Source organism: Anolis carolinensis, chromosome 4 (genome assembly GCF_035594765.1).
Source record: "Anolis carolinensis isolate JA03-04 chromosome 4, rAnoCar3.1.pri, whole genome shotgun sequence".
NCBI lineage: Eukaryota > Metazoa > Chordata > Lepidosauria > Squamata > Dactyloidae > Anolis > Anolis carolinensis.
Window position 1 is genome coordinate 182,758,013 of NC_085844.1, and position 16,501 is coordinate 182,774,513.

The 16,501-nt window shown below is 39.9% G+C and overlaps 1 protein-coding gene across 1 annotated transcript in view; it reads left to right on the forward strand.

Moving 5' to 3' along the window:
* Positions 1-16,501, forward strand: part of pomgnt1 (protein O-linked mannose N-acetylglucosaminyltransferase 1 (beta 1,2-)) — a 34,349-nt gene that overhangs the window by 14,172 nt on the left and 3,676 nt on the right. Inside the window, exons 3-21 of the mRNA XM_003220271.4 lie at positions 379-484; positions 1,238-1,353; positions 2,051-2,116; positions 2,577-2,690; positions 4,865-4,982; positions 5,979-6,077; positions 7,160-7,287; positions 8,215-8,285; positions 8,642-8,717; positions 9,554-9,637; positions 10,483-10,524; positions 10,902-10,960; positions 11,443-11,515; positions 11,697-11,825; positions 12,108-12,233; positions 13,314-13,378; positions 15,555-15,599; positions 15,783-15,918; positions 16,293-16,402. Of these exons, the coding sequence (XP_003220319.2) occupies positions 379-484; positions 1,238-1,353; positions 2,051-2,116; positions 2,577-2,690; positions 4,865-4,982; positions 5,979-6,077; positions 7,160-7,287; positions 8,215-8,285; positions 8,642-8,717; positions 9,554-9,637; positions 10,483-10,524; positions 10,902-10,960; positions 11,443-11,515; positions 11,697-11,825; positions 12,108-12,233; positions 13,314-13,378; positions 15,555-15,599; positions 15,783-15,918; positions 16,293-16,402 (1,763 nt within the window). The remainder of the gene's footprint in view (positions 1-378; positions 485-1,237; positions 1,354-2,050; positions 2,117-2,576; positions 2,691-4,864; positions 4,983-5,978; positions 6,078-7,159; positions 7,288-8,214; positions 8,286-8,641; positions 8,718-9,553; positions 9,638-10,482; positions 10,525-10,901; positions 10,961-11,442; positions 11,516-11,696; positions 11,826-12,107; positions 12,234-13,313; positions 13,379-15,554; positions 15,600-15,782; positions 15,919-16,292; positions 16,403-16,501) is intronic.

Below are 16,501 nucleotides of genomic sequence, written 5' to 3' on the forward strand. Positions count from 1 at the left end.
GTGGCATCAAACCTTTGGCCCTCCAGGTGTTTGGAAGTCCAACTCCCAGAAGCCCTGGCCAGCTTGTGCAATGGTGAGGAATTCTGGGAGCTGAAGTCCAAAACACCTGAAGTACCAAAGGTTGGACACCACTAATCTAGAGGGTTGCATATTGTTCACCCCAGAATGGGATGTGAACCAGGGTAGTGGACACAACACATTTCACCTGTGAGGAGCTGAGCGGCAGATATAGTAGAAATGTTTTGTTCTGGTGCTTAGTCAGTGCTACATCTTTGCCTGGTAATGTAATGCAGCACCCTTCCAAAACATCAGAACTTGGAATATGGGATTAACAAGGCGTTGTTTTTGTGTAACAGTGTGAAAATATTTTCCTTACAGATGGGAGCTGTGGTCTTTTTACTGGTGACCGTCATAGTGAACATAAAGCTGATCTTGGACACTAGAAGAGCAGCCAATGAAGAGGAGGAGTCTGCTCAGGATTATGGTGAGGGTCTGAAGAACTGTGACTGAGAATGTTTCATAACTATAACTCTGTGACTCCACTTTAACTGCCCTGGCTGCAGCCAATGGAATTCTGTCATTTGTAATTTGGTTAATGTACAAGAGAGAAATCTAAATCTTCCTCCCTATTCTGCAGACCAGGATTCCATAGGATGGAATTATGGCACTTAAAGTGAAATTATTCTGCCATTGTTGGCGTGAAAGGGTCCCACATGTTTGCATACTGCTACAATTATGTTTAGAATGCTGATTTTGCTAATGATTATGGTGGTGTAATGTCCAGCCATTATCTCCCCTAATTTAAGCAGCATACATTAAGACCACTGTTCCAAATTTGTTATCCTGCATGTGCACTGGACTAAAACTCACATAATCCTACTTTTGGAGGCCACCAAGGTCTTCCAATGAGGTAGACACAATAAAGTTTAAACACTAAACCCCATTAAAGCTGGAGGTGTAAAACTAAAAACAGTGTAACTAAAAGCTTGTTAGTTTTGTGTTATAGATCATTAGAAATCAAATAGATTTTTTTCCTGTCCACCTAAAAATCATCAATTATAATGCCAGTCTAATATCTCTCTGAAGAGAATTTCATAGTCAAGATTTTGGCGTAAAAACGGCCTTATCTTGTGATATCTTTAGTAGTGAGACACAAATATTAATTTTTGCAGACAGGCTCATATTGGAGGTGGTTGGTAAGAAGTCAAAGTGCATGATGTTGTCTCTATCACCCCAGATGAAGGCCTGCAGAACCCAGAGATCCCACGCCGGCCTATTAATAACAGGAAAGTTCTGGATATAGAGGTGTATTCAAGCCGCTCCAAGGTCTACGTGGCAGTGGATGGCACAACGGTGAGGACATATGCTACAGTTAAAAGGAAAAATAGAAGAAGCAGGGCAACAGTAAATTCTCACATTTTGCTCTACAGCAAAACACTCTTTTGATATTAAGAGATTGTTTGTGCTCTGTAAATCTGTGTGTATACTTAGATGCTAATCTACTATGTTCAGTGTGGTCTGCTCCACCTAAAATGTTTTTGTTGTATAGTTGCATTTAGCTGTTTTTTAATTAACTTGGTGTTCCTGCATCTCTGCCTCCAATGTGTTTGAGGAAGAAGTAGAAGTAAACTGCAAGTATCAGCTACATGCTGAATTATTGCCATAAGCAAAGTAGATAGTGGTAAAATGTTATGTGGCCATTGGATGGAGTATATCTGCTCTGCACAGTTATAGCAGTGTGGTGGCACTTTAACCGTTATGACAGCATCTTCCAGAATCCTGAAATTTGTAGTTTGGTAGCACTGTAGTTTAGAGGCATGCTTAGAGCTGTCTACTAGGATAAAATACTCAGTATCTCTCCAGCCTTAAAATCCCAGGATGCGGGAGGATTGAGCCATAGCAGTTTAGAGTGGTACCAGATTGTTGTGAATGTGGTTTTAAATGTATTTGGGGTTATAGAACTTTGGTACCTAAGAAGGAAAGTTCCTGGAAGGCATAGTGATTGCTAAAGAGATTGAGTAATATTGCAGTCCCTTTTGTCATTTTACAGGTTTTAGAAGATGAAGCACGAGAGCAAGGCAGAGGCATCCATGTGATTGTGTTGAATCAGGCTACAGTAAGTGATTGGAACTAGAAAGCAGCCTCAGTGTTTATGTGCTGAAAGAAATCATTCTGCTTCTCCATCTTCAGAAGCTGGGAATGAACTAACATACCTAGAGTTACCAGTGATCTTCCAGGTTATGATAATCTACTGCATGCATTTCCAGTAATAAACATTTTAACAAATCTTATCTAAACAAATGATGGTAACAGTATAGCAAGTTTTAAACAGTATTGATACCAACTACCCATGCAGACAACAAAGTAAATGACATTAAAATGCTTAGATTTTCTATCACACATAAGCTACGTACATACACGTTTTACGTTTACTAATTTCTGTGTTTATTTTTATCATGTTAGATTGGGGTGTGTTTTAATACTCCCCCTGCATTACTTTTAACATATTCCAGAATCCGAGCTGGGCTCACCCACAGCTAATGCAGTTTTCCTCTCTCTGAATGAATACTCAATAGGGCCATGTGATGGCAAAGCGGGTTTTTGACACCTACTCACCGCATGAGGATGAAGCCATGGTCCTTTTCCTCAACATGATAGCCAGAGGCCGAATCCTTATTTTCACAATTAAGGTAGGTGGAAGTCAGGAATCCTAAGTCTTCTATCTTTTCTCATAAAGACTTGTGCAATATACAGTTGGCCCTCCATATCCATGAATTCAGTCATCCATGGTTTGAAAATATATATATATATATATATATATATATAAATAAAAATAAAATACTCCCAATGATTTTGCCATTTTACATTAAGGACACAAATTTCCTATGCATTTTATATAAAGCCTTCATTTTAAAAGATCACAATGTCAAGCCCCTTCATGAAGTTCTTAAGCAGGAAAAAATAGGCCTGAATCCAGCTGCTCGTCTTAGCAAAAGTGGACTCATTTAATCAGAGCAAGTAACATACAGTAGAGTCTCACTTATCCAAGCTAAACGGGCCGGCAGAAGCTTGGATAAACGAATATCTTGGATAATAAGGAGGGATTAAGGAAAAGTCTATTAAACATCAAATTAGGTTATGATTTTACAAATTAAGCACCAAAACAACATGTTTTACAACTAATTTGACAGAAAAAGTAATTCAATACGCAGTAATGCTGTGTAGTAATTACTGTAGTTACGAATTTAGCACCAAAATATCACGATATAGTGAAAACATTGACTACAAAAATGGCTTGGATAATCCAGAAACTTGGATAATCGAGGCTTGGATAAGTGAGACTCTACTGTATGTGTGGACATATTCAGCAGTTGATTCAATGAGTCTATTGTATTTGAGAAAAGCAGTTGAATTCAGGCCAAAATTCTTGGTTTCTCAAATAAGAAAGCATGTTTATGAACAGTGGGATGCAACTGACTGCTATAGCTGTCTGGGTCAGTGTTAGACTAGAGCAGCAGCAGCAGAAGAAAAAGGAAGTGACATTGAAGGCTTGCTCTAGTTCAGTAACGGGGGGACCTGTGGCCCTTTCGTTGTTATTAGACTGCTGCTCCCATTCTGCTGCTTCCTATCTGTCCAAGGATTGAGGTCTGTTGAGTGAGGAGGGAGGGACCTCTGCATCTCACTTGTGAGGTAGATGCACTATGTGAATATGTGGGTGTGGGTCTTCTCAGCCATGTGACCCTAATTGTGGAAAGCTCTATCCTTGGAGACCTTCTTGGTGCCAACACTGGTTTCATTTAGATGCCAAGTAAAGTCATGACTATGTATTAAAGTCTTTGTTCTTCACTGATTTATTTCAGTTGAGATGTCCAGGGTTTTCAAAACTGCTCTCATCTCTTAAATCTGTTTTAATCTATTAGTTTAATATTTTATTGTTTTGAATTGTTTTAATCTGGCCATATTGATTTTATGTATACTCTTACCTAGACATCTTCAGTGTAGATTAGTTAGAAATATAGTAATTCATAAATAATTTCTCAGCAGTGGATCTGCTGGTTAAGGCCAATGGGAATTACAATCTAAACAAGTTCAACTGATTCTAATAGCAGAATTATCCTTACTAACTTTCTGATGTAAAGATGGAGAAACCTTTTTTTCCAGTGACAAAGGCTTTCAGCATAGTCTGCTAGGAACAGTGTGCCTTTATTGAGTAGGAACAAAAGTGTACAAGGAAAATTATATTTCTCTTTTTTCCCCAACCCCCCTTTGTGCATTTCTTTCCTTTTTCTTCTCTCTCACTCTCTTGCTTATAAGCTGCTGGCAGAGAAATGGATGACTCTTGCTAGGAAGCTGAACAAAGCATTTTGAAAGAGCTTTTCTCATTTTCCTTCAATTACTCTGTCTCTCCTTGACTTCTTTCTTTGTTCCCCCATCCCTATTTCTCTCTGTGTGTTTTCCCTCTTCACTTGTATAAAAATTAGGCCAGGGGCACATTTGTTGTTTGACCCAGAAGTTCCCCATCCCAGTCCTAGTGTATTACATATTATAAGATAGTATAGACTTTGTAATGCTCTTTAGCCAACTACAGTAAGTGACCGACTGACTGTATTAAGTACTCTGGAGTGGATGACATGCTACTATAATGTGTTTTTTAGGCTGTAAAATTCTGGAATCTTATCCAATATAGTTGTTTGAACTAATAAATGAAACATTGCATGCTGTTTAATTGTTATCTTTGTTGCGAGTTCAAAAATAAAGGATTCTCTTAGGCTGTTTCTGCTCCTCAATGTAGTAAAAGATGATTGCAAAAACTAGAAGGGTGACCCTGAACATGTAATAGCATTTATTTTCCTTCCTTTTCCAGGATGAGGGCTCCTTCCACCTTAAAGACACAGCAAAGAGTCTTCTGAAGAGCCTAGGGAGTCAGGATGCTGCTTCCCTCAGCTGGAGGGACATGTGGACATTTGTGGGGAAGAAAGGAGGTCAGAACTCAGTCTTGGCATAAGTCTCCAGGGGAGCTACAGGGAAGGGTGCCTTTTAAAATGGGAAACACACAAGGATGATAAGGCAAACTTATTTCTGCACTGGGTTCTCTGTCTTCACTTCCATATAGTATAATATCCAGACCTTTTTAGTATGCTTAAGCATAACATGGGGTACAGAAGATAGGACTCTACTATTGTTAATAATAGAAAGAAAACAGGAGAGAGAAAAGTCATGCCTGCAAACATTCCCCTTCTACTATACATTTCTTTTCCTGATATTCTATGGCAGTGGTTCTCAACCTGTGGGTTCCCAGCTGCCTACAACTCCCAGAAATCCCAGTCAGTTGATTAAGTGTTAGGATTACTGGGAGTTGAAGGCCAAAACATCTGGGGAACCACAGGTTGAGAACCACTGCTCTATGGCATTTGGGTACTCTTGGGAGGTGCTTTGTTGATACTATTTGTGCCCCACAAAGATGACATGCAGGGTGCCCAGGAGGGAAAATACTAACGTCTGCTCAACTTCATTGTTGAGTGTGATTGCTCCAGCAGGATTCATGTAGTAACACTTTGCCTGATTTATTTATTTATTTACAAAATTTATATCCTGCCTTTCTCTATCCCGAGAGGGACTCAAGGTGGCTTACAAACGGCACCTGTGCAGTGTCTTGGGCATAAAACATATAAATGAATTAAATTATTAAAATTAAAACAGACATAAAAACATAATTAAAATGCATTCCAATATGAGACATGTCATCCAAAGACAAGATCTAAAGCCGTTCCATTATCCATTGCACGATTTCCAGATAGAATTATTGCACTGCGCTATTTATCAAAGGCCTGCTCCCACAGCCATGTTTTTACTCTCTTTATAAAGGCTAGGAGGGAGGGGGGTGATCTGATATCACTAGGGAGATGGGCACAACAATAACAAATACTGAGTGGTAATCAGCTGTCTCTTGGCCTTAACTGCAGTATCTTCTCTTGCAGGTGAAGTATTTGGTGAAAAACACGCCAAGTCCCCAATGCTTTCCTCGTGGGGAGAGCCAGTTTTGTTGAAAACAGAAGTCCAGTTAACCTCAGTAGAAGGTATGGTATACTTGGTTCTTCCCAGGAGATCTTGACATCTGGGAATTGTTGACAAGTCAACTTTGACTTAAGTTGACGCCATGATCTTCAAGTCTGTCATCAACAGTATTGTACAGGTTTTGCAGAGTCAAGACTATAGTTGCCTTGACTGAATCTATCCATCTGGAATGAGCTCTTCCGCTTTTCCTTCTATCTTCCCAAACATTATCTTTTGTAATGCATTATGAGTTTGCAAGATGTGACCAAAGTACACCTTAAACCAAGTCATCTTGATTTAGTCATCGTGGCTTCTAGGGAGAGTCCAGGCTTGATTTGCTCTAGAACCCATTTATTAATCGTAATTACCAGAGTATCATAATAACCTGAGTAAAAAGGATCAATTGTATCAGAGTTTGGGGAACCTGAAAGGATGTCACATTGAGGAGGGGGCTAGATTGTTTTCTATTGCTCTAGAGCAATAGATTCAAATTACAGAAAAAGAGATTCCACCAAAACATTAGGAAGAGCTTCCTGACGGTAAGAGCTGTTCAGCAGTAGAATTCCAATGGAGTCTCCTTCTCTGGAAGTTTTTAAGCAAAGACTGAATGGCTACCTGTCCGGAATGCTTTGATTGGGTGTTCCTATATGGCAGAATGGGGTTGGACTGGATGGCCCTTGTGGTCTCTTCCAATTCTGTGATTCTATGCTTGGAGTAGGAAGAACAAAAAGTCTTCATTTGTAATGAGGGCTAATAGAAATAATTTGAGATAGTCTTGTTCTCGGAGATGGGCTTGCTACAAAAAATTGTTGGGTCTAGAATAGGGGCACATTCAGTAGAGCCTTTATGACTGTAGCTTTCTTCATTCAGACTTCCCAGTGCCTCATAGCAATGTTGTTTGCGGTTTCCCTCTCACCTTGAGGGAAGTATTGCAAAATGAAATAGGTAAACTCACTGCTCTGTCCCATTCTTTGGCACTTTGTTCAATAAAGGGAGTCTGTTTCTCACTACAACCTGTCATTGGTATGAATGTGGGCGGTAGAGGACTATCAATTTCAAAGTGCATTCATATCTCAAGATGACTCACTCCCAATTGTACTCACAGATGCAGAATGCCACTGGCCAGATACAGAATTGAATCGACGAAGGAAACAGTTCTGTAGCAAGGTGGAAGGCTATGGCAGTGTCTGTAGCTGTAAGGACCCCACACCTATAGAGTTCAACCCTGAGCCAGTGAGTAAATTTAACCCCCTTCTTCCCTGGGTTGGCCATTGATGAGAATGCCCAAAGCCTTTTATCAATTTCTCAATCCGTTGGACAATGTATGATGAACCCCGACTTTACTCTGAATTATCTCAGCCTTTCTTGGAAGTTTATAAAAATATAGGGCCAGCTCTACAGTTAGACTGCTATATTAGTCAGTGGATTTGTGGGGGTCAAGTAAGGGCAGCAAATTGCAATGTGAAACACGTGGCTTCTTTTCTTTTAACTGCCATGGGATTGAGATACTTGTGGGATTTTCTGCATCATGTGCAGAATTGATGTGGGTACTGTTTATGTTAACTTAGCCCAGAATATGTGATGAAAGGGACATTCTCTGTTCTGTGTCAGGCAGTGTAATGTCTCCTGTCAACACTGCCAAAATATGTCATTAGCACCCTGTATTTTGGGAGGAAATATCTTGTATGTTTATCTGGGTACTGTAGTTTCTAGCAGTTCTCAGCATACCTCCATCATGTCCAGCCTTTCTTTGTGCTTACCTGCTTTATTTCTATACTTCAGAGTGATAATCCTTACTTCCTTTCACATTCTCTGTTTACTTAGCCTACAAGAACCTCAAATATGAGAGACAAAAACTGACATGTAATTAAAAATGAAATTAAGATATTTTTAGGCCATTAGCCCCTCCCTCTGCATCCCAGGGATGTTAAAGAGGATACATAAAATAGAGAGTAGATGGGCAGGTAAGAAAGGAGAATATAAGTGTAACTGAATAAATAAAATGCTTAAAAGTACTGGTAATTTTTGGTCATAGTTGTTCCTTTTATTCTTCCTATGAATGTTCCAAAGCATGGGAAATTAGTAATACTATAGGCACATGAGAAAAGGATAGAAAATTGGTTTGAATGTAATGGCTTATGAGCTTCCTTTCACTTTTAGCTCAAAGACAACAAGGTTCTTGATGTGCCTGTTGCTGTCATTGCGGGAAATAGACCGAACTATTTGTACAGGTCAGTGCTTGGAGGGGTCTTCTTTATTGGCATGACTAAGTTAAATGTTTCCTGCATCAAAAAAATTAAAATGACTAGAAATGACCACCTTTTCTTGGAAGAAGAGTCCATGTATTACTCTGGGAAAACCATAATTTTTATCAAGAAAAACCTCCAAACTTTTGATAGTTTGACAGCCCATTGTCTCACGGGACCCTATATATGTGAGAGTTTGGCTAGGGGGCCAAAATATTTGCTAAAGATGGCCCTTTAGAAAAAAAAAGAGGAGTGTTGGTAATGGTGACACTAATAAATCTAGATGGTTGCTAGATGCGTTGTGACTCACAGCAATTCTGTTGATCTTTTGTCACTTGTAGAATGCTACGCTCTCTTCTTTCAGCACAAGGAGTCAATCCTCAGATGATAACTGTCTTTATTGATGGATATTATGAGGTAAGACACAAGGATGGAGGATAACTCTTTCTGTGCTTCATAAATTTCCTTTATTCTCAGAGGGGTAGAAATTTTATGATCTGCAAAATCAGGCATCTTTGTGTCTGAAAAACTGTGGAGTAACTTAAAACATTTAAAATTAATCTAGTTACAAAATGTGTAGAAAGTACACATTTCGTAACTACATAACTACAGTTCAAATAGACTCCAATCTTCCAAAGAAAGACAGATGACCAAATGGGCATGCTTCATTGCAACTCTGTGGTTTATTTCCATCTCATACTAACCGTCTCTTAAGTTCTGTCTAGTAGATTCCTTAACACAAATCCAGTGAGACAGTCTAATGACATACAGCCTTCAACAGATTCAGTGTTACCTTAAACTAACCCTGACGGTTACTTGCTCTATATCTTCCAGGTTCCTAACAATAGATTAAATGTCTCTCATCATGAGGCAAAAAGTATAGCCCCTCAGTTGCTCCCCCATTTAAGTACAATCATGTGAAATATCAGAAAATTATCTTTCATTTTAAGCTATTGGGTCTCAACCTGTGGGTCCCCAGATGTTTTGGCCTTCAACTCCCAGAAATCCTAACAGTTGGTAAACTGGCTGGGATTTCTGGGAGTTGTAGGCCAAAATACCTGGGAACCCACAGGTTGAGAACCACTGCTTTAAGTCATCACTTGAACTTTTTCTCAGTGGCCGTGAGCAGGTGTACCTTGGGTTCATTGTGATAGCACTTATTTTAATGCTATCTGAAGTCCATTATTAATGCTCTCCTTTGAAGGCAACCTAATATGTATGTATTGATCTTAAGTACTGTCTGTCGTTTCCAGGAGCCAATGGATGTGGTTGAATTATTTGGCCTGAAGGGAATCCAGCATACTCCCATCAGCATTAAAAATGCCAGAGTTTCACAGGTGAGAGGACGTTTCCTGGAAATCTGTCATTATCTTTCTTTTAAAATGTAATTGAAAGCCGTTGGTAGACGAACAAAAACAATAAGCTGTTACAGTAAGTGTGAAAATTGAAAGTCTTATAGCATCAAGCTTCAAATGACGAAACTGGTTTAAAAAAATCTGAACTGTGTTTAGGTTTCAGGAGGACCGAAGTGGGATGACTCATACACACACATGTAGCAAACGAATGCCAAATTCAAATGAAATTATCTTTTTTGGCCATTTGTAGAAGTACATAACTGGTATAAGAGCTTCTATTGCAGAGCAGTATTGCTCGCCTTACGTAATTAATTTAGACTTTTTGTTTCTAGCTCGTTATGTCAGTATATTGTAATGGTCACAATGCAGGGTTCCATATACTATTTAACTACGAGCCCATTAAAAATAAAAGTTCCCTTAAAGAACCATGTTCAGGAACAGTGAAGCAGTTCCACTATGTGTAACCTCTGACCCAAACATAAAGTTTTCTTTTTATCCTTTTAACCCAATGTGGGTTTAGTTCCAAAGGGGACAACTTACGGTCCACATCTCACTTCCCATAATCCCTTGCCATTGGTTGTCCTTGCTCGGGTTCATATGGTTTCTAGTCCAACAATATCTGGAGGATCACTGATTCATTGTAAATGCAAGAGGAACAAAATCTAACTGTTATACCCCTTCTGCATGAGCCAGAACAAACAGGTGGGAAACAGACACTTGCACATAAACCAACCATTCAGTAGCAACACTTACTCACCAACGTGGTAGAAATGAGAACTCGTTATGAGAAATAATTTTGTAATGGATGACATTTTCCATTCTTACAGCACTACAAGGCGAGTTTGACTGCAACATTCAACTTGCATCCGGTATGCAATGCTCTTTTTTATTCCCGATTCTCAGTACAGCTTTCTCTCAGGCTCTGAGAACTTGAGTTTGATGTTGGTCTTTTATGTTATTCCTTTGGTACTATTTTAACTAGAGGAAAAATGCTGGATGAATAGTGGTTCAGGACCAAGAAGAAACATGTGCAGTGATGTCCTGTCTGTTTTAAAATGCAGTTAAGAAATGTTGGAAAGTATGGGGGATGAAGTTCCCATGTATGTTGAAGACAATAAGAGTTCTGAACTGAAATACAGCTATTTCATCTGATTCTTAAAGTTTCCATGAAAAGTCTCGCTCTAAACCTGAGAGCTCATTAATTTCACTGGTCTCTTTTCTTCTCCTTTTCTTCACCCTTTTGTAGGATGCCACACTTGCTGTTGTATTGGAAGAAGACCTGGACATCTCCATTGACTTCTTCAGGTATTGGCTGAGCCCATATTTTAAACCCAACCTTTGTCTGGTCATGTTTTGCCTGACCAACAAAAATGTCTAGCCAGGTTCTACTGTCTGATTTGTTCGATCAAACTGGTCAACATGCTGCAGTTGGATATAAGAAGTTAAGACTATTGGAAGAAATATGACTGTGTGATGAAGAGTACCCTTAGGCAAGTCTGTTGAAAGGAATTTTAAAGGACAGGAAACAAACCAGTCAACCAATATTTTCTGAAAGAGAAACTATGCATTTATTCAAACTTAGACCCAAGCAAGCATTTGCACAGGTCATATAAAATGTTCTTTTGACCATACGCCTAGCTTTCTTTAGGATTAATGTGGATACTGGGCTTTGCTCCATGTGTTTTACTTTTTCATAATACGGCACTAATCATGAACCACTTCTGCTATTTTGTTGAAGGCTGGCCTGAACAGGTTTCTGTGGCTTACTTCTTTTTTTCCCCTTTTAGCTTCCTAAGCCAATCTGTCTATTTGCTGGAGGAAGATGAGAGCTTGTACTGCATCTCTGCCTGGAATGACCAGGTTGGTGTGCATGACCTTTGCCTTCACCTCAAGCTCCCTCTTTCCCTTCATCCCTTCTCATTCTATACTCAGCAGATTGGTTTCCCCTCTGCCTCTGCCACTTAAAATTAGGATGAAGGGCTTAATGGCAAGCTTTCCTTTGAGGAAGATTTCTTAAATGTTTCTCTTTGGTACAAATTAGGGTTATGAGCACACAGCTGAGGACCCTTCACTCTTGTATCGTGTGGAGACCATGCCAGGCTTAGGTTGGGTGCTGAGAAAGACCCTCTACAAAGATGAGTTGGAACCCAAATGGCCAACACCAGAGAAGGTCAGTGTCCTCTCAGTTTCTCTCTCATGTTTCTGTTGCCAAATGTTGGAGCAGCCTGTCAACAGTGGGTCATTCAGTGACTTCCATGTTATCCCTTCTGGCATCATGGTTTTAACAGGATTGGGGAAAGTATAGACTGACTTTCCCCTATACATCCATCACTTCAAATGTTTCATGCTGGGAGTTAGTTTCATGCTGGCAGCCCTAGCAACTGGACTGAAACAACTTACTCTTGGGCAAGTGCTTCATACATTGCATTCTGGTTTGTTCTTTTTCCCTTAGCTCTGGGACTGGGACATGTGGATGCGAATGCCAGAGCAACGAAAAGGCCGTGAGTGCCTCATCCCAGATGTATCTCGTTCGTACCACTTTGGCATTGTTGGCCTCAACATGAATGGTTATTTCCACGTGAGTAGTGCAACTAAGTCTGAATAAAGAGGATTCCAGCACATTCCCTTCTGCCTAGAATCCACAACTACCTTCTTTCTTTTTTCTCCATTTGTTAATCCTTGTATTTTAACATCCTTTGGTGGGGGTAATTTTTACTCATGGAGATCCTAAACTGCATTTGTGGGAGAATTCAGTTCAGTTCTTCTTCCTCTTCAGCAAACCCCATATTTCCCAAAATACAGTTTAATTCTGGAGGAAAACTTTAATGTTCTTTGCATAGCGGCTCCCCATGAAACTAGAAGAGCATTAGTAAGCCCTATAAGTCAATGGAATCTCAGTGTAAGCAAAGTATATCCTAGAAGATTGCTTTGTGGAGATAGAACACAGGCAGGTTTATGAGAACCCAAAGGCATCCTCATAGTCACTTTAGAAAGCAGAACCAAGGCTTAACAACAACAACAACAACAACAACAACAACAACATCTTTATATCCCACCCCATCTCCCTAAAGGGACTCAGGGAGGCTTACAAGGCAACAATAGTGCAACACAGAACATATAAAATACAACAAAAATTACATAAAATAACAACACATAAGGATTAAAATAAAACACATCAATCAAAATTAAATAAACAATAAAAACGCAACAATGAATTATAATTAAAAGCAAGCTATACAAACCAAGTATAGCTTGGTTTGTATAGCCTTGCTCTGAAACATCAAGGCAATTCATATATTCTTAGGTTGATCATGTTCACTACTTCCAATTTTTGTTTGCTTCTTTAGTCTAATATTTTAATAAACAATACAATAGTAGTTTACACACTAAGTAATGGTGGGTGCAATGATTACATTCCAGAAGCTGTATCTTGGGTGGGCATATCTATGTACAAAAACAAATGGTTTGGCTGCTGTTGTCCAATGTGGCAAGAATATTTTTCCTACAGCCTTGTTCCTTTAAGCATATGTGCCTTTACATATAAGCCCAAGATTTCTCCTTACTGTGCTCCAAGAGCAGAGGGAAACTTGGATTAATTGTAGCCAGAGATGAATGCTGATTTCTAAAAATGTTCTTCCTCTTTTTCATATTTTTCCAGGAAGCTTATTTCAAAAAGCACAAGTTCAACACTGTTCCCAATGTACAGCTTAAAAATGTGGAGAGGTGAGTACAGTATGCGAATGTTGTACATCTCTAATAATACGTTTGTGCTTGTGACTGATAGCCAGGCACATATAGGAAATAGAATATTAATGTATTTGTTCAAACTCTTGATCTTGATCTCTCACTTCTCACTTGTGTGAATATAGAGTATTTCACCACAACTGATACAGTACCTTTAATTTTCATGTCTATTTCTTGATGTTTGTCCTCACTCTCTCGGGGCAGAATTCTTTTGTATAAATAGTTGTGCTGGTATTAGAATGGTGCATGGTTTCATTTTGGCCATTTTCCTTCGGCTTCTTCAGACAGCCATAACGGCAAGGGTCCTGCTGCTATGGTTTTTTCTATAGAGTCGGACCATGTGGTTGCCAGTCGTGGCTCCTACTCCTTCACGAGCACGCACCTCGCACAGGGGCTACAGTGTGCTCACACGGGGTTTCCCTGTGAGCCCTGCCTGCTGGGTTAATCAGAATAGAAGAAAGCCGTGACATGTCTTACGCAAGCTGGGTCTATTTAATGGGGTGACTGCCTCCTCCATTGCTCAGTTGCATCCTGGCTCTAGAGAGATGTGCTTCAGTCCAATTGCCTTGGCGCTCCCTCTCAGCTTTAGCTTTTGGCTTGGCTTGGCTTCTAGCATTGAATCTTCTTAATTTTCCTTGATTTTCCAGATTGTTTATTTAGTGGGACTGGAAGCTGGAAAGTGCGGGGGGGGGGGGGGGGGGTGTTTGCAGCGTTTGGGAACTTATGGGTAGGTGTACTTTTCTTTTAGGGTGGCTCTGAGCTTTGAGTCACCCTTTAGCCTCTATTAAAGTATTTAGCTTCTTTTATCTCTCCTCCATCCTCTCTTTCATCAAAGTAGTAATTTTAAAAGTTTATAGTTAATTATAGGAATTCCAGCAAACAGTAAAGCCTCATTCTCAGAAAACCTACCTAGCTAGCTAAACTTACCACCAATACCTAATGATTTCTGGATCATACAAGAGTGTTTTTCTAATAAGTGGACATACAACTTGTTTGTTTGCTTGCTTGTGGGTGATGGGCTGCTGGCCTCTTCCAGTATGTTGTGAGAAGAAGAAATGCAAAAGCTTGTGAAGAAGTCGCTGTTGTTGTTTTTTATTAGTAAAGAAAGTAATAGGTGGTGGGCTGCATGATGTGGAAGTGCATCTTTGACAGTTGGTAGGAAGGAATGGTGCCCTACTGCTGCTCCTGGAGAAGTTACCTTCTCCAGGAGCAGCAGTGGGAAATACCTTTTTGGGATTTTTAAAGGAGATTTTATTTTTAGAAATAAAGCAAATTCCTAAAAATCAGAGGATGACCCAAACGTTATAAAACTTGCTGGGTCAGCAGTGGAAGATGTGTCCTCCAGGTGTGGCCATTTTCATCCCAATAGCCCTGAAAATGATGGCAACAGGAGCCCTTGAAGCCCCCCCCCCATTGCCATCAATGGGTCGGATCTAACCACATTTTCCAGCTGTGGGCCGAAAACACCCATTCGGGCACCCTCCCGTTTTCAGGAGGAGCACAAAAACAGACACACACACACGCTCGAATCCAGATAGCAGAAATTGCTCAAGGTATATACCAGGGAGAACTAGATAATAGTACTTTCTGCAACTGAACAACCATTGAGCTATATCTAGGCCTTTAATTTCCAGTCTGTTATGGTAGATGAAAAACTAGCATTCATCCCCTGTACTTGTTCTGCTCCCTGTAACATCCAAAAATATAGAGAAAACAAACAAATAACTCAGTAGCTTGATTAGACGTTTCTTTCTATCCAGCATTGCAGTTTTTCAATAAGGCCAAAAAAACCAACAATCTGATGACTTGTGTGGCTATAATATAAAGACAGTGGCAAATGGATAAGGACATGAATGTTCATGTATAAAACTACTACCAGGAAGGCAAAATACAAAAATGGTCAACCTATAGGCTTCCACATTTTCCACATTTCAATAGTGAAGGATTACAAGATTTGCAACCCAACATTATTTGAAAGGCCACATATTGCTTGTCCCTGGTGTGTGTGTGTGTGTGTGTGTCTGTCTGTCTGTCTGTCTCTGTATCTATCTATCTATCTATCTATCTATCTATCTATCTATCTATCTATCTATCTATCTATGTGTATGTGTGTATACATATCTTCTATCTCTGACTTTCTGTCTCTTCCATACAGCTTAAAGAAAGATGCATATGAAATTGAAATCCATCGGCTGCTCAGGTAACTCCCTCCAACAAAATCAAAGTCTCCTGGTAATTAGGGGTGAAGTTTTGGAAAAAGGGATGGAGAGAGTAGGGCAGAAGGAAGGCTGTTCAAAGCTCTGCTCCCTCATAGTAAGCCCAAATATATACATTCGTTTACTTTCTCTATCCATGATATATTTTTATTGCCCACCACTAACAGTGAGGCAGAGGTTTTGGATCACAGCAAGAACCCCTGTGAAGATTCTTTTGTACCTGATACTGAAGGAAAGATCTATGTGATGTACATCAAAATGGAGCAGGAGGCAGACTTCACTACCTGGACTCAGCTTGCCAAGGTAACTTCCAAAGAGGCTTCCTGCTACTAACATAGGTTGGAAGGGGAGTGCAATAGTTCTAAGGTGGAAAAACCAAAGGCATATCCACACAATACCAGTTCAGCATTTTGATGCCATGGGTCAGTCCTAATGGAGTCCTGGGGTTTTATCATTTGATGTGGTACTAAAACTTTCTGCTCATATTCTCTGCCTAGTACATCCTAGGAGATTACTCTAAATACCTCTTCAAGCTGTGCACTGATGCCAAGGCAATCAAAGTTGCATCCAAATGTTACCGTTGTATAGTATGGATGCACATGTGGTCTGCTACGGTTTTGGCATTCAGTCACACGGTTGATTCTTTCTTGCTGTCATGTTTCTCCACTTTATTCTAGTGCCTCCACATCTGGGATCTAGATGTCCGTGGGAATCACAAAGGCCTGTGGCGGCTCTTCCGAAAGAAGAACCATTTCCTGGTGGTAGGAGTTCCTGCCTCTCCGTATTCGTAAGTGCCCTTTAGTGGGAAATCTACCCTGTATATAACTTGCTTATGTCCATCAATTGTGTTACTACAGGGCTGCCTAGCTTGGCAGTATCTTCTTTC